This window comes from Mytilus galloprovincialis, chromosome 13 (genome assembly GCF_965363235.1).
Source record: "Mytilus galloprovincialis chromosome 13, xbMytGall1.hap1.1, whole genome shotgun sequence".
NCBI lineage: Eukaryota > Metazoa > Mollusca > Bivalvia > Mytilida > Mytilidae > Mytilus > Mytilus galloprovincialis.
The window spans coordinates 28,707,207-28,732,259 of record NC_134850.1 but is presented as its reverse complement, the minus strand read 5'-3'; the positions used below and the strand labels follow the sequence as shown (position 1 = coordinate 28,732,259).

The window sequence follows — 25,053 nt, the reverse complement described above, 5'->3', positions numbered from 1 at the left end:
TATTATGAATGACGTCAGTTTGATACATAGGTTCGTTTAATTAACAAACAACAAAACCAAAGGATTAGTCGTACGAAAGTACATCGCACAATCATGAAACACTCGAGATTAAACAGCACTGCACTGAAAATATGACGCCGAGAGGGCGATTAAAAGAGATAACATTAGAAACGGTTAAAACGAAATCGTATGATGTTTATCTTTACTTCAGCAACAATAATGATCAAACTCAGTAATCTCAAGTAGATCCTCCGTCCGATTAGTTTTTCCATTAATATATATCAACAATATAGGAAATATTTCTATTTTTCCATTGAAATAATTACCGACGATCACTTCTTGTGTATTCACATACGGCAAACTTATGTAACTTATGTAATTATATTTTCTCTATTTTAGTTCTCATTACACATGTTACATAACATAGATATTCTGGCGTAAAAAAGTGCGAATCCCGTTTTAATCAAAATTCTTTAACTCATATTGATCACGGAACGCATCGTCCACACTTAATAACAGTCACTATGTCATCACATAAAAATACGTTTATCAGAGGGAAAATGAAAAAGCTAATTAATGAATCACATATATATGTAAACAAACAAAACTAGAATGGATCTGTTTCTTTGAATTTTTATAATATTATTTATTCGTATATTTTAGCAAATTTGATCGTAACGCATCAAAATGTCCACTACGTAACATGAGTTGTACCTTCATATGTGAAGTACTGTCTAATCTTTAACGATAAAAATGTTTTTCCGATTCAGAAAAAATGCGATTTTTCTAGTTTTTAAATTAAACAAACTGGAATGTATATAGGAAACATTTAAAATTGCCAAAAATATGTGTGTTTTGAAGAAGTTTCGTAGGGGACAAAAGTTCCCTACGAAACAGTACACAAATTATGAAAATAATATCATTTTAAAGAATATTTAAGATTGCACTTTTTGTTTACAAACAGGTCTATAATAGAGGTTTTCAAAATAACTCTTGAAATTAAATTTTAGACAAGTTTATTTTCCATTTTTTTTAAGTCTGAAAGTTACGCTTTTATTGAAAAACGCCCGTATATTGACGACTCTCTAATCGAAAGAACCTATGACGAATAACTAGAGAACTCTAGTGTAACGCAAATTTTGTTACGCGATTTTGTATTGATTAGGGACTTTCCGATTTTATTTTCCTTTGAGTTCAGTATTTTTGTGATTTTACTTTTTTTGTATTTGTTTTTTATTACACTTTAGTGTTTCTGTTGTTTTGTTTATTTCCTCTTATAGGTGATATGATTCCCTCGGTTTTAGTTTATAACCCGGATTTGTTTTTCTCTCAATCGATACATGGTCGTTTGTTTTTTTGTTGCACTTATGTGTATCTGTTGTTTCGTTTTTTTCTCTTATAGGTGATGTGTTTCCCTCGGTTTATGTTTGTTACCCGGATTTGTTTTCTCTCATTCGATTTATGACTTTCGAACAGCGGTATACTGTTGTGGCTTTTATTCATAGAAAGTTACAGTTTCCATCTGGATTTAATTGGAAATCTATTCAGTACTTTTCAAATTAAATAGGTTTCACTACTTCTCCTTTCCCACAATCCTGTTCTGCATGTTATTATTTGTACAAGTCAAAAATATTGTTTGATAGAATAAAGAGAATTATTTTCATAGCCATGGGGGCATTTAACAAAATTATGGTTAACATATTAAATAAATTCCAAAAACAAAAGATGAAGTGTGTAAATATTCATATCTGTAGTTGTCTACTTGTGATCAGAACAATACCAGCTCGATTAGTAAAGTGATAATTTTCCTCAAGTAATTTTTAGATAGAATCTTCAATCCCCATCATTTCATTAGATACAATCACTTGTTTGAAACATATCAGTTTTTGTAATACCACAAAGAAATACCAGTTATTTGTGTTATGTATATAACCAAATACTCAAATTTGAAGATTTGTAGAATTGTCGTATATTATTATTTAGTTTTTGTTATAAACAAACTTTACATCAACAACAATTCATACAATTTACATATACATGGAAGATATATAGCCAAAATTCTAAAGTCACTTATTGCCTGATATGATATTTGGCAATAGGTTGAATAATCATCATAAGATGCCTAAAGATTGCAAACAAATTATAACTTATTGAGTAGACGTTAGCTTATTGACAAGAATTTAAGCTGAATTTAACTTACTATATAAATAAATTCTATGAATAAATCGAAATTTCTATTTTTTTCCTTAAAATATTCAAATCTAACAATGCAAATTATGTTATGCAAGTAAGAAAAACATTCAAATTAAAACTTTGAAATAGATACGTCACTGTATCATTTTATTAAAAAATTACTTCTGTTTCTAAACAATAGAAAACAGTAAATTATTAAAATTTTTCAAATATAATACTTACCACATTATCAACAACACAAAATATAGTTATTAAATATTACAATATCATGTTAATAACCAAATACTTATCAACCACATAAATTGTAAACCTTTAAAAAAGGCGTTGACGAGGAATATCGCCTATATGATAATCATAGTGATACAAAGATAAAAAACAACGTAGAACAAACATCAAACGGACGAATGTTACACGTGTTTGACATATATATTGCGCATATTCAGGCTCACTGACTGCAAAGAACGTAAATCAAGAGGAGGGGCGGCAATTACTTTTGTAATGATCTATTTATAAAATAGGAAAATCCATTGCATGACAATGACCAAGCCTACAAGAAAAGAAGAGGGAAGATAACTACTAGAAGCCTATCTGTATGTGGTCAGATACTTGCAAAATGTATACAGTCATGCACGATTTTGATTCTGTAATTAGTCTAGTTCAAAGATTCAATTACTATATTTACTTGAACTACGGTGAGATTAAAACAAATCTACTGTACTATTTTTATAAATGGGTTTTCCCGTAATGTTGAAATACTGCCGTTCGAACAGGATTGGACATTAAGGTCTTCTGGAGTCTTCAGGTAAATGTTCTCTTTTGTAACATTTTAAATTAAAAGTTTTATATGTTTTTATCTGCGAGAAGTACATTTTTACTTCCTCTAATTATATAAATATTTGTAAAAATACATAATGTTTGAAGATATAGATATAAATAAAACAGTATAATGCCACGTGTTATTTAATTAGTTACACTGCATTACTTTCATTCCACATAGATAAATTAAATGTTATGGATAAATTAGAAAACTAATCAGAAGTATATTTGAAAATGTTTCAGTTTCATTTATATTCTAAAGATTTAATTTCAACTACTTTTAAGACTTTCAGATATTAAAATATCTGAAAGTCGGTTAAAGTCTATACATTAGACCTTAAATATTTTCCGAAAAAAAAATGAAAGTCTAGCATTTCATCAAACCTATATATATATTATATATATATATATAAATTATATATATATCGTATACGTAATCATATTCATGCTAGTTGAACATGTTAAAACAAGTATATATAGTTTATATGTAGTAGTTAGATGTGACATTTTTATTCATTAGTTATATTGATAGAGTTCATAGCATGAAATATTGAACTTGTATTTAAAACAACGTGAAAAATATAGACATGTTATACTATAAGAACTCGTATTTATAGATTTTGTTTTGTTAGTTTTCTTTTGAAAAGTAATTAAACACTTAAAAGTTGCATTCTTCATATGTACTGTTATCTACATTCCATTGGTTAAAAAGAAACAATTTCTTAATTATATATCTTTGTTAATTCCAGAAACTGATAAGAATGAAGGTTTACTTGAGATTACTAGGTTTGATAGTTATCGTTGCTGAAGTAAAGGTAAACATCTTTAATAGGATTTCGTTTTTATTGATACAAGTTTTATCTTTTTATCATCCCTTCCAAAATATTTTCAATGGAATGCAGTTTTAATGCTATGGTTAATGGGGGCTTTAACATATCGTGATATTCCCACAGGTTGGCCCATTTGGCTAAATATTTTACCCTGAGCGATAGCGAGGGGTAAATATCGGCATAAAAGGATAACCTGTGAAAAAAAATCACGATATTTTCAAGCCCCCATGAATTATTTCGATTCTAGTAGCCTAAGGACAAATACGGCAATTCATTTGGATCGAAGTGATCTAGGTTGAGGCAAATATCTGCCGTTCCCATAAATAAACGCACTATTAAATTGGCGTAAAAGAACGTAGCAAACTGAATTAGTGACATGCGTAAACTATTTACAATAACGTATTAAAGAATTTTGAATGAATTTAAATGATAATTTACTTATGTTTTATATGTATAAAAAAAATTGGTTGATACCGCATTTTAGTATCGTTTGTTTACGTTTCCTTGTTGTGATGATTTTCACAAGCGTGTATTTTCCCGTAAAATGCTTATATTCTTACGCCATAGTTCTATGACGTGGTGTACCTCATTCATATAAAAACATATGACGTGGGAGTACAGTTAGAAAAGCCCAGGCAGTATATTCATATTTTACCACGGGTGTGGACTCAAAGCGTTTGAAGGACCTCATGTTAAATTTAGTATTATAACACAACGATGTCATTGATATCAATTAGATAAAGCTGTCATGTCATGGAAACCTAATCCCTGGTTATAGATGAATAGGATCATTTTACTTTTGACTAAATTTGAAGTTATAAGAATGTATACGATATCCTGCATAGAGGGCAAACTATGAAGGTTAAGAAAAGGGTATTATCACAAAGAAAGTCTTTCGGACTGTTGTACAATATTTCACTGCTCGGTGACCGATATTGACAATAATCTTACCTGATGTTCAATTATTTTAATGTTTCTTTAAGACATACTATCCCTTTGGCATCCTATATGTATCACGATAATGCCCACATCATAAGTATTTTTAGAACAGAAGTCCTATATATCGACATTTGTATACTTGTCTGAATCATCGGACATTTTACACATTTCTTTTTACACTTTTTATTCCACTAAAGGCCTAATGTAAGGCATTAAATTTTAAATAAACAATTTAAACAATCATAAAGCACCTGAAACATAATATGTACATATGCAGACGTGTGAAGGAATTAAAATCCCTATTACAATTTTATAAAATTTGGGAAATATGGAACATGATTCAGATTCAGATGGAATTATTTTCCTTTACCAGAAAAATCCTCAATGTACAAATGGATTATACTTTTGATACTTTTTTGCTATTTGATAAGGGTCTTTCTGTTTTGAATTCTCTATGAGTTGTTTTTGGGTTAACTACTATTTATCCGATACGTAAGTTATATAACATGATATATCTCCCTTTTTGCCAGAAAAAAACCTTTGCCGTTACCGAAAGCTTGCTCATAGTATTAAATTTGCTTATATTGAAATCATGATAACTTACACTCGTATACCAGAGTTTGTAATTGGTAGAAGACTCAAAACAGCAACGTAATGTCATGTATTGTTGAAAGCGTTTCGTAAGTGAAGGCAGTGTGAAAGTATACATATATTGCTAACGAAAAATGTCTGATTGGTCAATTGTCTGACGATAAAAACTGAATCATGACCTAACTAAAAGTTATTAAAGAATCGTCTTTGTACTAACTTTTGGGGTTTATACGCGTTGACCGAAGCACATTTTGTATGAAGAGCTACATACTAAAATGAATATGACGCAGAAAATTGAAATTAAAAATAGCTAAACGATTCTTGTAATGGCCTATTTATGCTACACACATGAAAATACGAGCTATATCAACCTATGGTTTCTTTTCAATTGCAGTGATATATGGTTCAATCAATTTGGCATATTTTAGATTTTTTTTTCTGTTTATCATTGTAAAATCAGTCAATCCGTTCATTCGTAATACAACGAGGAGTAAAATTGAATGAAAAAGTTGTCTGGCAGTTATCAACAGCAATATGCATTGTAAGAAATCGATCTACTAGTATAGACTATATATACCTTTTTTGAAACTTTTCCCTTTTCAGATCGTTATTAATACATTTTCTTTTGATAACATTTAACCCAACAGCTAGTTGATTAAGTAACAGAGGAACGAAAGATACCAGACGAACAGTCAAAGTCATAAATCGAAAATGAAATGTCAACGTTATGACTAAAAATGAAAATGAAAAACAGATAAACAATAGTACACATGACACAACATATATAACCAAAGAATAAACAACACGAACCCCACCAAAAACTAGGGATGATCTCAGGTACTCTGGGAGGGTAAGCAGATCCTGCTCCAGATGTGGCACCCGTTTTTTTAATATAGACATTCAGATAACGATACAATCTACGTTTTGTTTTTAAAAATAAATCATGTTTTGTTTGAATTTTATCATTTTTACAATACGATATAATTTCAAGTTATCGAAGCTTGCTAAAATGATTGATTCATCAGGATTAAAGATGATTTTAAATATGTTTTCAGATTATAAATGGTTTCCCGAGAACTTGTAGTGCAGGACAGGCCACGAGGCTGTCATTGTCTGGGGATTATATATGTTGTAACACAGTGATATGTCAACAAGGTTCGTCTATTTACCTTTTTTTTTAAATCTGTTTATAACATGTATTGCAAATTGTGTATACGTATTTATTTTTGGCATTTTTGTATTGTAATGCTATGATAAATTTTATGTTTGTTTTAAAAAACAAATAATCAGTCGTTCAATCTTTAAGACATTTGTAACCACAGTGCGGAATTAGAATAAAAAAGGACATTAACTCTAAGGTAGAACTCTACAGTTTAATAATACATCAAAATTAAACCACTGTATGTTCAATCATCTTCTATTCATGGCTTCCTTATAAATTTAGCAACTGTTTGTGCATATTTATATCATCAATATCTGGTCCAAGGACACAGTTATCGTCCTTTGGTTTTCGTTGTCTAAATATAGTCCCTAGTGTAAACAGTGTATAACTTGCATGTTTTATTTGATACACTTTCCAAATTTATTTCTTGATATTAAATGCATGAAATATTAAGTAGGGGGATGGGATGTTATTACATGTTAAACACATTTGGGTGCTGAATCTTTATGTTAAGTAGTGATTTGGTCCAGTTCAAAAAGATCAAATGTTATCACGTCTGAAGCTGTCACATATGTTTATGTATTGGCATAGACTAGAGAATTCTCCATCTGATTTATTGAAAAATGCTTATGCTGAGTTAAAAATGATAGAAAGTAAAGGTCAAACCAGTTCCAATAATTCATGGCTCTCTAATATCATTTTCTACAGTGAAAAATTGGGTATTGACCTAAATATATGTAAAAATCTAGGAAAAAATAAATTTAAAAACTTATTGAAAAAACAGCTCAAATTAAATTTTCAAAATGATTGGGAGAAAATGCGAGATTTTTATTTACAGAATCAAGGCAAATTGGACACTTATTTTTCATTCAAAAAGTCATTTGACTATGAAAATTATTTAGATTTAAAGCACCCACAAAAACATTTATTAACAAAATACAGACTTAGCAATCACTGTTTAAGAATAGAAACTGGCAGACATGAACGAATTACCAATGTATGTGGTAAATATGAAATATTACCTCGACATGAGAGGATATGTTTATATTGTAATACAAATTGTATTGAAAATGAAATGCACTTTCTTCTGGAATGCCCTATTTACAATAACCTTAGAAGAGATATCACTGATTATATAAAAAAATACCCCAGTTTAGATAGTTTAAATATAAATGATCTTTTTTCATGGATCATTATTAATGAAGATAGCAGATTTCTATCTATTTTATGTGCATACCTGGATAAAAGCCTGCAACTAAGAAAATCAGAAAATTAGTTAGATACTCTAAAATATATCAAAATTATCTCCCCTTGACCACTGATCCTTTCTTCATGCATTTGAATTTCAATTATTATTTTATGTTTCTTTAATCACTCTGTAATGTTTATGTCATGTTGTTATTAATGTTATGCTCTCAATGGGCCCTTTAATTTGGAAAATAAAAAATATTGTATTGTATTGTATTGTCAGACTGAATTTTACACCCCTTAACACAGAATTGTCAATATTTTGAGTTAGAGCTGGTAGAAGTTTCTATAATTTTGATATTATTTGTCTCAGTGATAGTACACTACGCTGTAAAAATCTTTTTGAGAAAGAGCAGGTGCGATTTTTTAAATTTGAATTTGTTGTCTAAAAGAAATGCACTACGAAATAAATGTGTTCTCGGGCCATCTTCCATATATTTGATTTTCAAAAGTTTAAAAGGGTGAAATATAATTCCTTTTTTGTGTGTATCCATGGCAACCTTCTGCATTATTTACCTTGTATTTATCGTTAAAGGGACACGAAGAGGCCACATATTTTCCAAATGTTTGGTTCATAATAAAATTTCCATCCCTATGAGTGAACCCTTTCCTGAAACTATCATCATTAATCTGCCAAATAATCAAATAAAATTTAGGTGTATTTTGCGTTAAATTGAGTAAAACAGATTTCGCGTAAACATGTGAAACTACAACTAACTGTTGAGTGCTTCCAAAATATGAGTTGTCTCACCTCTGCTACCACTTTTGTTATTTTTTCTGTGTTCTGCTAGCTGAAACAATTAAAATGATACCCAAGTTTTAAAAGTTATCGCATCTATCTTTTTCAGGTCAGAAATATGACTTTTGTGATAACCATGATGGTCACGATACCTGTAGTAACTGTCCGGAAAGCACATACCATTTAGACATAATCAATACTGCTGAAATGTCCATTATCATAGATCCGTGTATACCGAAACCTACATGTGAGCAACGTAAGTTAAAAGTTTCTAGCTAAAACTACTTATTTAATTATTTGTGTTGTTAATATGAAAATGAGATGTAGTATGATTATTTATCTGGGTCCAAATAGGCCTTCGAACGAGAAAATCAATGATCCTATTTTTTTTCAACTGCCTGGCGTACCAAATTATAATATTTGTATCTTTGTTGAGCCTGTATGACACATCATTTGACGAAAACTCAAATATGAGAGAAAACATCCATCAGCAATCTTTTATTACCTTAATTATGACTTTCTTTGCGAAATTGGTTTTGTCTTTCAACTTAAACAATGAAATAACTCAATAGTAGAAAATATTAAATGTAGCAAATTTCCCCTAAATTTATTTTTGTCACAATTGAACGTGGAACATTCAATTTTTTTAATGAACTCGACATTTTTGTAGAAATGATTTTTGAATACATTTTTCGATGATGACTACATTATGTATAACATTTTCAAAAGTAACAATGCATTCAAAGAAGTTTTTATTTGAACGGTGCTTTACTTATTGTTTGCTTAGAACGACGTCTTGTTGTTTTGTTTAATAAAGTACACTCTTGATTATTCAAATCAATCATATTTAGTCTTAATTTCGTATTGGAGTTGGCCTTCAAAAAGTTTTGATTCGACCACCGCTGATGTGAAGATGAAACGCACGTCTGACGCATTAAAAGTCTAAATGAATTGATGATATAATTAATATTCACCGCTTTTATTTTATCGCATATGTTTACTTTTATGAATACATTTTAAACACTTATATTGTTTCATTGGACATGGTAAATAAAAAAAAGATTTAACCTTCATACAGTTAACCTTATTAACAAGGCCTCTTAAGTTATCATTTTTTTCATTAAAGCTGAAGTTATGTTAGAGAAAGATGCATGTGTTTGTGATAGAAGTCTTGGTTACTATGGAAGTGATTATAACAACTGTTTATTATCCGATGTTTCCTGTTCCAGTCCGGGATTTGAACTTAAAAATGACGGTAAGTTCAAAGTAGACAGCCTAAAAGACAATTAAAAAACACAAAACTATTTTCAGTCCTAAAATGATTTTGCAAGCTATTCCGAGTGAAGCGGCTGCATACCTAAATGATCTCTCACCGTATGCATTTGTTCTTCTCTGTGATATGCGAAGTATATAACCTTACCGAATACTAATTTTGAGTCTTTTAGATTGACTAAGTCATTTAAACACACTAGAGTTTTTACGTTAAGAATTGTGTAAGTCTAAAGTGCCATTGTCCTGACTCTTCGCACCTGTAGATTTGTAATCTTTGCGAAATACATAGGGGTTTCATGTGGTGAAGCATAATCTTCATATACACAACGAAGTGTTCTCTACCGCATTTTTAAGACATCTAATAGGAAGTGTTCGTGCTCGAAATGTTCGAAACTACAGTAAACTTTATTTATTGAAGATTGTTTAGTTTAGAAGTTTATGCCTTTCAGACATTTAATTTATGTTGTTTTTAATATAGGGCAATGTGGACCATGTGCTGAAGGCTTTTTCAAACCGGAAGCTAGCGATGAACACATATGTAGGAAGAAAACAAAGCAAGTATTCAGTAATAAATATATATGTATAACTCACCTAATTCAACATACAATTTGATAGCTAGTAACCATAAAGTTCAATTCAAAAATCATTTTTCTGCAGTTATTGCCTTTTCCTGGAATGAATTGTTTTCTCTTTTCAATCGACAAAATATAAACAATTTACACATTGAAATTTATAACTCGGTTTTGAGAAAGTTATCCTTTAATGAATATTTGAATTATCGTTTAAGCTAATATATACTCTTTGATGTGAGATGGTTTTGACGTACTTGAAAATTCTATCAATAGCATAATCCTTTATCATTTCCGCAAAACTTCAAAAGACATATATCTTTTTTATAAGATTGTACAGATATATGTTCAAGTTTTCAAAATAATATTGTTTGTTTTTTTTTAGGTGTTTTGAGTCTCAAGAAATTGCTGATAACGGTTCTACAACTAAAGACATATCTTGTAAGGCAAGGAAGAAGGTTAATTTGCAAGATATCAAACCTCTAGAGCAATTAACAGAAAATGAAGGTAAAATTGCTGATAGTTTTTTTCTTTCTGCAGTAATGAATATATGAAATCGATTCTAGAATATCAGTTCTCACAGAAATGGAAGCGATGATAAGTATAATATATCTGTTTTTGGGTTTGGAATCTAAATTCAGCAGGTTTAAAATGATATTAAAACTTTATCAATGAAAGACTAGAGGTACATGTTGTCTTTGGATATATTGAAATTTTAAACGACCAAGTATTTCTACTGATGTTCACATAAATTAAGGACGATTCCATGCCGCTGACCAGAGTAAAATAAGTAAGTTTCGATAAACTATTTCACAACAAAGAAAACTGTTCTAAAAGTGGCTGTTGGCATGATGAGGGATATTTTCTCCTCATATTATTTATTATGGTATAACGGAAGAGATAGTGCTTGGTATTCATATGATATAGACATAATCTTTTAATCAGTTAAATTGAGGTCCAGAACTGGCATGTCAGTAACTACTAGTAGTCCTATGTTAATTTATGTATCATTGTCAATTTGTGTAGTTTCTTTAAGGGGTTCTGACATCGGACTTGGACTTCTTTTAAACTGAGTTTTAATGTGCGTATTGATGTGTGTTTGTTTTCTACCTTGGCTAGAGGTATAGAGGGAGAGTTGAGACATAAAAAAAAACCATGTTTAACCCGTTGCATTTTTGTGCATGTCCCAAGTCATGAATCTCTGGCCTTTGTTAGTCTTGTATGATTTTTAAATTTAGTTTCTTTTGTATATATCGGAGTTTAGTATGACGTCCATCATCACTGAATTATTATTCATTTTTGGTTATGAAAAAAAAATGCACGCCTCCGTCGGGATTTTCTGGTTGCATTGAAGACCCTTGCTGGCCTTCGGCTGATATCTCCTCTTTGATCGGGATGTTTTCTCTTTGACACATTCGCCATTTCCATTCTCAATTCTGTAATTGTTTAACCGTCCCGGTGGCGTCCGTTTGTGACTTTTGATTTTTTCACCATATAAGTATATACTTACTTTTTGTGGTTATGGGCACGTGAATACGAATGCAACAAAGTGTAATAAGTATGAATAATATCCCACACATCGACGGAAGGTGTACAACACTTGTTATTCATTCAGATTGTGGTATAGTATTTTTTGTTAACCTTTGGAGAAGGTCCAGTAAGACCCCTTTTTTGGCTCCAAAATATAACAATTTTACAAAATTGTAAAATTGTAATCTTTTAGCTACTTATTGGAAAGTAGAATGCTTCTGCTACATAAATATAGGCTATTTTTGACAATACAATATATATACATCGCGTACTAGCACTATTAAGTCATGCTGAATTACTGAAATCTTCACAATTTTAGAATTTTAGTTAAATTTTAGACGGTTTCCGTCTAAAATGAAAGTGTCCGCATTCGTGTTCATTCATAATATTGGAATATAAGTTGCATTTAATGATAATACATAACATATATAAAGGTTGAAGATGATAATAAAATTGAGAACACGGATGCGGCCACTTTCAATTTTGACAAAAACCATCTGAAAAGTAACGTTTTTTTTGGCAATTTAATAGATTTTTCATATTTAAGCTTAATTTGGAGCGTTTTTAATGACTTAATCAGTTAAAATCGTTCACAAAAACTAATCAAATCAAATAAAATAGACACTTAAGTGTTTAAAAAGTGTCCAAAATCTTTCGTTAGATGAAACTAAAATTTGAGGCCAAAATCGGCCCTTGCTGTTGCCATCGACATAAATTGTGTTCAGCATTGAACATGATTGTTATGACATATTATTAAGCTATCGTCCAAAATAACAGGAAGTCTGAGATTGTATCCGTTTTGGTGATGTGCTGTTTATCAACCATTTATCATCAATGTTTTGATATATTATTTTGATTCTAGCTAATTAGAAACAAAACTCAATGATAAGGTCATGATTGTCTATGACATGATGAATTGTTGCAAAATCATGCATGCTTATATATTAATTATGCTTTCAGGTAAAAACATCACTTTAACTTACGGAGAATTTATTTTCTTACGAAATAGAGTAACGAAGTTAGAACAGCAAATAACAGAGTTAGAAGAAGTGAAGACATTGAATAAACAGTTAAAAAAAACGTTGAGAAAAATCAAACATTTGCCCACAATAACCAAAGAATTAAAACAAAATAAAAATAACAAACAGACGAAAAGAAGGAATAGACGAAAGAGGAAATCGAAAGGAAAAAGTAAAAATAAAAAGAGTAGAACATAAATCTTCAATTTATTCAGTGTATTATTATGAGTAGGCTGTATATGTTGGAAGCAAGAAAGTAAAAGACCATCGGAATCATTAACATACAATTAAAAGAGGAATATATTAAACGTAGAGATGTTAGACAGACAAAACCACTAAATTGTTAGATTTCATTTTGTAAGTTTATTACCTATACACCTGGCAAAGATCATAATCAGAGAGGTAACTATGATGTAGAAAATCCAGACGATTAGTTTCTTTAAAGAATTTTATAGATGTCACAAAAGCGAATTATTGTCATGTAAAAGGACATTTTTTATCTTCTAATTTGTAAAGGTTGTTGCATTGACTTTATTTCTCAATTATTATTTTGGAAGGGTAATTATAAGATATCACAAGATAAAGAAAAATAAAAGGGGCAAGTATTTAAACTGGATTTAAAAAAAAATATATTCCACTTACTACCAAAGATAGAATATATTAAAACTATGCATATACCATAAGCAGCATTCTGGTGATACCCATTGGCCTTACAGAGATGTACATGCACAGGTTAACTAATTGTTTTATACTTAATCTGACATGCTGGCAACATCTATCATCAACGCTTTTGTATGTTAAAACCAGTTAAACATCAATGAAAATGAAAACAAAACTATTACAGAAATTGATTGCTTCAAAATGTTTTTCTTTCAAAGAAGCTGTAATGACTATGTTTAAGCTAGTGTTATTTTATGGTTAAATATATAATTTATTCATTCATTCAAACTACAATTATATGTGTTATGCTTTAAGATAAGTAGAGTCTCTATTAGTTTTAAAAAACTTATGTCAAATTGCCATAAAAAGACTAACTAATTTTTATATTCGTTCTTATGTTGTACTGTTATACCACTGTCCCAGGTTAGGGGGAGGGTTGGGACCCCGCTAACATGTTTAACCCCGCCACATTATATATGTATGTGCCTGTCCAAAGTCAAGAGCCTGTAATTCAGTGGTTGTCGTTTGTTTATGTGTTACATATTTGTTTTTCGTTCATCTTTTATATATAAATAAGGCCGTTAGTTTTCTCGTTTGAATTGTTTTACATTGTCATATCGGGGCCTTTTATAGCTGACTATGTGGTATGGGCTTTGCTCATTGTTGAAGGCCGTACGGTGACCTATAGTTGTTAATGTCTGTGTTATTTTGGTCTCTTGTGGACAGTTGTCTCATTGGCAATCATACCACATCTTCTTTTTTTATATAACAGTAGTTATAACTGATATAAAAAAGATTCATAGAATCCAATATATGTGACATGTTTATTGTATAGAACACACGTAACTCTATTTCCTAGTTTTGTTGTAACTTTAAACTATCATTAATTCAAGTATACACCAGAATTAAAGACTCGACAAAAATATTTTATTTACTGAAATATTTGCATTTGTTGTTGTTTAATGCCATTAATGTTTCTCTTGTTAATTTCCTGCGATAATATGTATTAACTTTGAAAACTATGCACTTTAATATGTATTGTTTATGGAGTACGTAAATTATTACAAATAAGTGCATATTCAATGTTGATGAATAATCAACTATGAAAATTTTAGTTTTCCGACGTTCAAATCTAGGAAATTTATTTAAAATAGGCAAATGAAAAAAGACTCCCAGTTATAAAGCAAAATAAAGATAAAATTGCCATTCTTAAGTGTGAATCATTGTTCACCTTATTGTAAGTGTTTTGCAGAACTTCCTTCTATAGTGCCTGTTTTAACTTATAACAAGTAGTTTAATATTTTCCTTTTTTTATACGACCGCAAAAATTGAAAATTTTGTGGTCGTATATTGGTATCACGTTGGCGTCGTCGTCCGAAGATATTTGGTTTTCGCACTCTAACTTTAGTAAAAGTAAATAGAAATCTATGAAATTTAAACACAAGGTTTATGACCATAAAAGGAAGGTTGGGAGTAATTATGGGTGTTTTGGTCCCAACAGTTTAGGAATAAGGGGCCAAAAAAGCGCCCAAATAAGCATTGTTCTTGGTTTTCGCACGATAACTAGTATATATAAATATTGATTCTGTTCTATTTTATTCAAATTGTACTTTTTACTTTACTTTGTAAAAAATTAGAATAAATCATAGCTGGATATATATGTAGTTTACAGTGCATTCTCTTAAAGAAATACAGAAATATGCAAACCTGTATGATGGGCTGGACAGCAGATCCCTGATTTGTACTATCCTATCCCCAAACTCTTAGTCCCTTTCCTCCCATAACACCCCTTTACTCTCACTCTCTTCCTATACTCCAAGATGAAAATCGGTCAAAACATTTCCCAAGAATATCCATTTTCTACTTCCCCTCTTGTCCGAGTTACCACCCAGGACCCCACTTCTTGCCCTGTCGTACTATTTCCCCCTCCCCTGTCTACTTTTCTTGTATGTTGTGATGGGGACATACAATGATTCATGTTATAGAGACAGACACGTATTCATTAATACACAATTAAACTACTATTTTAAGTGTAAATACTTTCAGTTCTTTCTTAATATCGAGTTAATTCAATTCTAGGACATTCCTGAAAAGTAACATTGAAGCAGATTATAATTGATTCATTTTCTCTTACTTATCCACTGCCAAGGAGCTATTTTACATGGGCGTAGCACGTATCCTATGTAGTTATGTTTTGTCTAAATATCCATTCATTTTTTTAGCTAACCACTATTCCCTTTTATGGTCCGCTAAAGTCAAAATAACAACTAACACATGTTATGATGATGCAGGCCACAGATGTGACAGTTTATGTTTCAAAATCAATGATATCAAAAGATACATGTATACAATTTTTATACACTACAATTATAATTACTAATTATGAATTTGAATAAACATGTACAATTCTTTCATTACAGTCTGAACCAATGAGCATATTATGTAATAAATGAAAAGACAAATGTCATCAATTATTGAAATTGATTTTTTTGAAAAGTGAATCAATTTAGAGTTATCTCCCCTTGACTATACATTTGTTAATAATAGTGTAACATTTCGACTTTTGGGAGCAGATACCGCCCCAGATACCACTCTTTTTGTCCTCATTCAATTCAACAATTAACTAACCTCTTTTCAAGGTGGAAGAAGGGGGATGGGAAGGGGATTCAAATATTTATGTAAATTGAATGTCACCAAATTTCTGTGTGTTATTCCTTTGGCAGCTATTTGGAAAAGAGACTGGATATTAAAACATGTGCTTGAAGTAGCACCCCTTATCAATTACAAAATTCCCACGAGTTTCAAGTTAGATAATCACATATGTACCATCCAAAACTATTTTCTACATATTTCTAAAATTTACAAAACATGAACAAAAACACAAGACTGATGCTGCACATAAGTGTATTTACTTTAATTCTCAAATGTTGACATAATTTTATTAACACAAATCTAAAAAGGTGAAAAAGAATAAGTGTTACCCCGAGTAAATATTATAAACAGTGGCGAAGTTATCTTTTTAAATTGTGACATGCTGCTCTGTCATAATCTCAACAATGCGTCGTAATTCTTTTGTTTTACTTATGTCCTTTAAATTAAAATTATAATTATTGTCTTTAAAATCATTAATTTATAATTCAGCAAGAGTTTGTTCAATAACAGAATTTCAGTTGATCTGCACGAGAAAGGGACATCTTAAAAACTGTAACTATAATTATGACCAAATAATCGTAAAAAGTTAATTTATAATTATAACCATATAAAAGGTAATTCATGACAACTAGAAGTGCTAGTTACAAGGCTGGTGATACCATCGGAGAGGAAACCTTTACTAGAAATCGATCCAGTTATTGTACCAAATTTGTTTTTACTAAAATATCTACATAAGAAAATGCCTGTATTAATTGAGGAATATGTTTTTATTTCGTTTGATTTGTTATAAGTTTTAACTTAAAAAAAAATAAATTTAACCATGTTAACAGTAAACCAAAAGAAAGAAAAAAGGGTTAAATCTGCTTTATGGTTTACACTTGTTACACATATTCCCGAATATGTCAAAATATGCAGTGAAACAGATGCAATTGAAAAAAAAGCATCAATATGCCAATGTTCCCATTTTCCGATCAAAATCAATGGTCGATACTAATTAAAGAAATACAAATATACTGATTAAATATTGATTAATACTAATTTAGCAACTGATAAACGTACATAGAATACCTATAAATGTTGACAGAAGTAGGCTAGCTATTTTCTTAAACTATATATTTATTTGCTGTTCTTTATGAACACTGAATTGCATTAGTTTTGACTTTTTATTTATTTTTATTGTGAAAGATTGTAATGAGTTGTTGTTTAGAAGGTTTTTGGTTTATGTGCAAAAATTGGTTTACTTAGACGTGTTGTGATGCATTGATGTGAGTTGTGAGTCATGGGTAGTTTTCAAAACTATTGACGAAGTGTTTAGAGACTGGTTACTGTTATTTCATTTTATATGGTATAAGTCCTTATTATTTGTTCCTGTTGTCCAGAAATATTCATACTTAATTAGAAAAAAATGTATACTTAGCTCATAGGGCAAAGCGACATATTTGTATTAATAAACAAATACTCTTTTAGTACTTTTTATGTCAAACATAATTTATATATGGCATACTTTTTAAATTTCAGAATTTGAATTTTTCAACAAATTACTGACCTTCATAAATGATTTGTGATTAAGAATTCTTAAGTTAATAAAAATTGAAATGTGCATGCAAGGGTTAATCAAATAAACTAATGAAATAAAAACAATATCATTTGAAGCTTCTGAAAAAACAGTTATTTATTTATTGTCCTTAAGTTGAAACTTGTATGTATGTGATTCTTTTGTGCATGCATATTCGTTTATGTTGAAAGTTGTTGTAAGGTTATCTAATTTCATAGGCTTTTTATTTTAGATTTTTTATTGATATTAGAATGAATTAAATATAGATATTTCAATATGATTTTAACATCTATTCATTATTTTAACTATCATTTACACTTATTGTATCATTATATTTGTTGTATTTTAACATGTTAAAATTCGGTGCTTTATATTACTTTTCTAAAATATATTTTTACATACAATTTATGTTATTCATGAAGGAAACATATTTAATGCAAGGTTACATTGATATACAGGGAATTATTCTGCTACATAGTTTTTACTGGTTGTAATATGTTTGTGTTTAAATAAATAGAGTTTATCATTTGAGTGATTTTCTGAAAGCAACAAAACTTGAGGATCAAAAGATACAAGAAAGACAAATCAAAGTCATAAATCGGAAATAAACTTGACAACGACATGGCTTAAAAAGAAAACAAATGAACAAACAAAGACAAACAGACAAGCAAAAGAACTAAACACCATAGAAAAAAAGGATCAGCTACACGCACCGAACCAAAAAATTGTGGTGATCTCAGGTGCTCCGGAAGGGTAAGGAGATCCTGCTCCGCATGTGGAATAGTGTCATAAAGTATCACATTAATTGATCAAATCGTTACCAATTAGATCGAGGGCATCACGACGATTACATATTATAGCATTAACTGTACCACACATATATAATGTAATATGTAGGATCTAATAATAACCTCTTGAAATAATGTCCAGCGGACATTAGTTCATAGTTAAAACTGTCAATGGACAATATTTACTTATTAAAGTGTGTCCCGGACACAATTTCCTATGCAAATATCCTTTGGTATGCAAATACTATAATTCATTGACAAATTTATAGATGGACACTTTTTTACAAGACTTTATTATGACTTACAAATACATGTTGTAACATTTTACCGTTATTCAAACGATTCCCATCAACCAGTCCAGTACCAAAGATGAACTATGTTAATTAATTGTTCTAATTTGATTCCTATTTGTAATTAATTTTATGATTAAAAAATGTTTTCAAAGTTTACCATTGTATACTTGTTTTCTGATGAAACAAGTACAAATCATTTAAACAACTCAGCCATCGGTCTGACTCACTAGTGACATTTTTACTGCGATCATTGTCTAAAGACTATCAACAATGATAACAAATACCGTTCAATAACATATAAACATCGGCATTGGAAAGTGGAAATCAAACTCAGAGAGAAAAACCGACGATTTCATCTATGCTTAGAACAACAAACGAGAAAACACAGATTGAATATAACAACCAACGATAAAACAAAGATTGTAAATAACAACTAACTAGAAAACAAAGATTGAAGATAACAAACAAAGGAAAAACAAAGATTGTAGATAACAAACAACGACAGCCTCTGAATAACGGCCTTAAAAGAATGTGGAGGTGTAATATTTAAATGCGCTCAATTCTTACCATAACTTTTGACAATGGTATAACAGTATTACATTATGAAATAACCTGTTAATATTAAAATTAGCTGTTAATGTACTAACTAATAAGATAAGCACAAAGAACAACGAATAAATAGTACAGATTGATTTTAGAGCATTTGCATTTACAGAAAGTTAGTTCATGCGAATTAAAATCGGTAAAGTACTGTTGCCTCGGATTCAAAGCAAATTTCAACAATTAAAAAAAACCCACGAACTTCAAGGTGACACGGTAGTATTTCCTGGCCCATAAGGGATAATGATAGCCTTTTAAAATTTTCACCACTTTCTAACACTGCAAAAAATTCTACATTCACAGTTAACTGAAGTACTTTCATTTTACTATTCAGAAATGAATTTGAATATGTATCATGACCGTTTACTTTTTTTGCTATTTTTAAAAACCTAAGGCCACTAGTACTTTTAAGTCTTTTACGGTGCAGTGCATACAATATTAAAAAAAATTCTCAAAAATTCATTTTCATCTGTATGTAAAATTATTTCATATTTTTCTACATCTGATTCATCCCTCAGTTTGGGAAAGTATGTTCAGTTGATACTGTATTTTTTGTCCAATCACACTGTTTAGATACATTTACCTAAGTAGGGTACACAAAAGAGCAACCTAAGTTCTGGAATGCAAATACTACCTTGCCACCTTAACAAAGACATAACAAACTTGAAACCAGTCACGACACCTATGATGCATAGACTTCTTACTTTGGAACATATTACAATAAAGAATACTAGTCTGCACTCATTTGTTACAAAAAAAAAATAAAAAATGAAACATTACATCCCTACCGCATCTGGCAGAATTTCATTTTTTTCCATCTTATTATTTTTACTTAAGGAGTGAACAAAAACCAAATATATGATGTTTCAAATCAACACAGAAGTCAAACATGGTGATTCAGAAGGAATTGTTGGATTGCCAACTCTATTTATGGTTAATCTGACCAAAAGAAACAGTTTAAGCACCAAATCATGAAAACTGATATTAAAGTCCATTCCACATTTTACAGCATGCCTTATATTACTTTAAACACTTCCAGATTATGAGAGCAATACAACAAGAGTCTTTAGATTGCAGTTAACTATTATTCCAAAATCGGTTTGACAATACATGTACTAGAATACATCTCTAAGTTGACTGTTTGTCTATTTCTCATGTATGCATTAAGTTAAATTATGTCCCCTTACATAATCAATTTGCCTTTATTGTGCTTTTCACTGTCAGAAATTCTTAACAACTAATGGTATTTGCATGGAAAATGAATAAACCATTTAATCTTGCTGATATAACATAATAAATACATTCTTTGTCAAAATAATGTCTTGTCAATGTATAGAAACCCTATTTCTATCTCTATTTCAGACCAATATGAGAGCTAAATGAATAACTAAGGACCCCTTAACCACTTACTGGTTCCCCAAAAGCTCCTATTGGTGTCATGTAACATCAGAACTACAAATTAAACCTCAAGAAAACTAGTATAGCTGTACTTGTGTTGAAAAAAATAAGAAATTATGCAATTTATTTATTTCGGTGAAAATAATAGGATGTACATGCAACCGAAGAATGTCGGGTCTCAAATTTCAGTGGTTGCACATGTGTCAGACACTGCGAAAAGTTAAAGCGAGCATATATAATTAAATTGTATTGCAAGTTACATAAAAATAATGAAGTTCTACTTTCTAGGTAAATTTTTACATTATTACCTACAGATCAGGCAAATTTTGCTGAATCAGCAATTTTTACTCTAAGGGGTGGAATTTAAGGCTTGTTTTTATCATAGTTGCCCTTAATCAACTTTTTATTGATAAACTTACAAATTGCATAGGTAAAAAAAGTTCCTTTATTGATTTAGTGTAAAAATATATACCCCCCTTAAGGTGGCACGGTAGTATTTCCTGGCCCATAAGGGATAATGAAAGCCTTTTAAAAATTTTCACCACTTTGTAACACTGCAAAAATTCTACATTCATAGTTAACTGAAGTACTTTCATTTTACTATTCAGAAATGAATTTGAATATGTATCATGACCGTTTACTTTTTTTGCTAGTTTTAAAAACCTAAGGCCACTAGTACTTTTAAGTCTTTTACGGTGCAGTGAATACAAAATTTAAAACAATTCTCAAAAATTCATTTTCATCTGTATGTAAAACTATTTCATATTTTTCTACATCTGATTCATCTCTCAGTTTGGGAAAGTATGTTCAGTTGATACTGTATTTTTTGTCCAATAAGACTGTTTAGATACATTTACTTAAGTAGGGTACACAAAAGAGCAACCTAAATTCTGGAATGCAAATACTACCGTGCCACCTCTAGACTAAAACAAAGTGCACATCAAACAGATATAGTGTAAAGACGTGATACATATTCCGAGTAACGCATGACCTTGGGCAATGGCAAAACATATAAATAAGTATAGACAGGATGCTCGTTCACACTTCTCATATATATAAAGCAATGTATAGTAAGTTATGTTTAAGTTAATTCAAGGTGCAATAAGTAACGAGAAATAAAAACATATAGAATATGATTCATTAATGACAGTGATATAGGGAAATACTACTTCGCTTTAAAAGCCAGTTTGGTTCAATTTTGTCAAAATAAGCTATGAAACATTGCTGATAAATTATTAACTTGTAAGAGATTACTTCGACCTCATTGAATCCGTATTCATATGACCTTCAATTTAATCCCTTAGCAAGGGATGAGTGACGCATGGATGAAAAAAAATGTCAACATTGACATAGAAATAAGGGTAAACCAATTACAAACTAATTCGATCCATAAATATTCATTCGTATACAGATAAAAATGATGATAAACACACATTTTTAACCTATTGTATGAAATCATAGAGACCTTTATAGATTGCAATGACACGAGTTTGCTATCTATGTAGATCTTTATTCATGTTTATATCGGGTTTCATGATCGTCAGCTAACTTTGAAAGTCACCTTAGCGGTTAATGAGATGGCGTCTAGAATAAGAATATACACGAAAGCTGATACATTTACCGAGCCCTTGCCTTGTAAATTATTTATTTTAGACTTTTCATAAATTGGATATACGTTTTAGTATGTTATAAATCAAATGGGAATATTTGAGTCAAATCTGAAAACATGAATGTGACAGCAAATACAACTGTAAAACACAATCAATCTTAATCCGAGAAAGACAATAGGCGTATTCTTAGGGATACTTAATTAACATGGATCGTATCTTTTATGGAATTTATAAACAACATCGCTTACAAATTAAGATGTGTCATCGTCTATTTACACATTAAATAATTCTAATATGAAAAATAAGACTTTTGAATGATTGCTAATGAGACAACTATTACGATGGTTAAAATGAAGTGGAAGTAAGCAATAAAAGGCCATTGTACGGCCCTCAACAAAGTTCTATTTAGGGATGACTTCAGGATACTTTATTATTTAGTAGTACGTCTTTTTTTATATTATTTAAATTATTCATTTTATAAACATCATACATTTTAGAAGGATGGCATCAAATAGTTGGCATAAAGCGGGAGGTTTGGCTAGCCATTAAACCAGGTTCAATCCTCCGGTTATTAGTTTGTAACATGGATTGGTTTTCTCTCAATTAATTTATGACTTTTTAACATTGGTTTCTTACTGTTGCCTTTATTTGTTAATACTGGTTATATTAAAGGAGATTTCATCGGTTCCTTTTATAGACGCGAATGACATTGAGAACATACAAAATATATTCTTGTTATCAAGGTAAGTGAATTTAAAAAACCCAAATTCCATTTATACTTAGAGTTATATTAGTTACAATGCGTGCTAGTGACCTAATACGATATATATGGTGTCGAATCCCAATATGGAATTTACTGAACCAATATATATCGTATTAGGTCACTAGCACACTATGTAACGAATTTATCTTTCAGACTATCTTAACATGTGCTATTTAGACTAGTGGTATTAATACCGTTAGTATAAAGAACCTACTTCCATTGGTTTATTTACAAAAACAAATGCCAACAATAACAACTTGTTAGCTTTAAATGGGTTTTATTAATTCATTTTAATCTTTCATCATTATGATTTCATTGTCTGTTGAAACCTTTATAGTTTTTTCATCAACACCGTGTTGTTTTTATAAAGGGACGTAACACCACTACTAACAGTGTATTGAAATAAGCCCCGCCTCCCTCTAACTTAATATTAAATAAACACGGTCTCCACGCGGTTACTTTTAACCAATCAAATTCCTAAAATTACTAGGAGGTAAGATAAATAATTATGTTTCGTAAAAACATTATGCACACTTTTCGTTGCAACTCCACCAGTCTTTACTATATTTTTATTTTTCTATATACATGTAAGTTCTGTTTATATGAAAAAACACAAACGATTTGATTTATTTTGAATCTGGCTAACTTGATAGGTGTACATAAATTTATTTTATATATTTCAAATTGGACATTTTAAAGTGATGAAATATATGCATTAATGATATTCTATAAGAATTTGAAACTGAAGAGGAATCGGCGAGTAACATTATTGATAAAATGACGAAAGCAGTGTACTTTAATTCGTCTTTTATTTTTTATTCGAGCGTCATTTGTAGAAGAAACTCTCTTCAGACTTATAAATTTCAAGCCTGCTATCTATGAAGCATTTATAAATCTAAAGCTGTCAATTTTTACAGAAATTATATGCGTCGTTTTTTCTAAATAATGTTTTGTGCAATTAAATTCAAATATACTTTTTATTATGCAACATTAAGAAATGTGTGAGATTCGTGTATTTTTTTCTGACACAGCGCCGTAACAGTGGCAATTGTTATTCTCGTACTGTTACTGTTAATAAAAAGACGTAAATTTGTAATGGTAATCATCGTTCACTTGGGTAAACGTTCTTCATGTTCTTTATAGTTAGTCAATTCATAATACTAAAACATCAATGTTATGACTTTTTTCTTCAAACAAAAGTCCCATATGCTCTCATTCAAATGTTGTTTAAGGGTCTTAGTATCATGAGGTTCTGATAATAAAATTTTAGAATTTGTAACTAACTATTTGATCAATCCTAGAATGATAGCATTTAAACAGAGATTTGAAAAAAAACCTGATGATTTATGATATTACAAACTAAAAATCAACTACATATAAAGAATAACCATAGTTTTATGAGAAAATATTATGACTTTTTTCAACAGAAATAACGAGCTTGTTAGAACTTAAAACATACATGTAAAATGATAGAATTTTTCTAATATATGTTATATTTTGTTTAAATGCTGCGACATGATCCCACATTCTGCCGTCTGCCTCGGGGAGTCAATATTTAGGGTCAATGTGTGGATTAAGTTGTGTTTGACATTGTGTGGGGTCATGTCATGATTAGTTTAAAAAGAGCTGTATTTTTCGATTATAGAGAACATAACAACCTAATTTTGTGTGCATAATAAATTCTCTGTGCGAATTGATAGAAATACGAGTTGGTTGAGTACGAGTTCACTAAGGTACGTTATCAAGTATGGAGCATTGTGGAACTATTTCACTCTGGATTTATCAAAAATTCTTGACTTGTAATTTGTTGTTTATTTAGAATCGGA

The 25,053-nt window shown here is 30.1% G+C and overlaps 1 protein-coding gene across 3 annotated transcripts; it reads left to right on the top strand.

The window, feature by feature from the left end:
- Positions 1-2,856: 2,856 nt before the first annotated feature.
- Positions 2,857-20,441, top strand: LOC143056431 (uncharacterized). Of its 3 annotated transcripts, none has more exons than XM_076229518.1 (8): positions 2,857-2,995; positions 3,759-3,824; positions 6,425-6,524; positions 8,628-8,774; positions 9,645-9,773; positions 10,269-10,344; positions 10,745-10,866; positions 20,294-20,441. In XM_076229518.1, exons 2-8 carry the CDS (start codon positions 3,771-3,773, stop codon positions 20,350-20,352), a joined length of 687 nt encoding a protein of 228 aa, XP_076085633.1. In that variant the 5' UTR covers positions 2,857-2,995; positions 3,759-3,770; the 3' UTR covers positions 20,353-20,441. The 3 variants fall into 3 exon arrangements, with proteins under 3 accessions (XP_076085633.1, XP_076085634.1, XP_076085632.1); XM_076229519.1 differs by lacking the exon at positions 20,294-20,441 and adding an exon at positions 13,141-13,327; XM_076229517.1 differs by lacking the exon at positions 20,294-20,441 and adding an exon at positions 12,850-13,240.
- Positions 20,442-25,053: the final 4,612 nt, after the last annotated feature.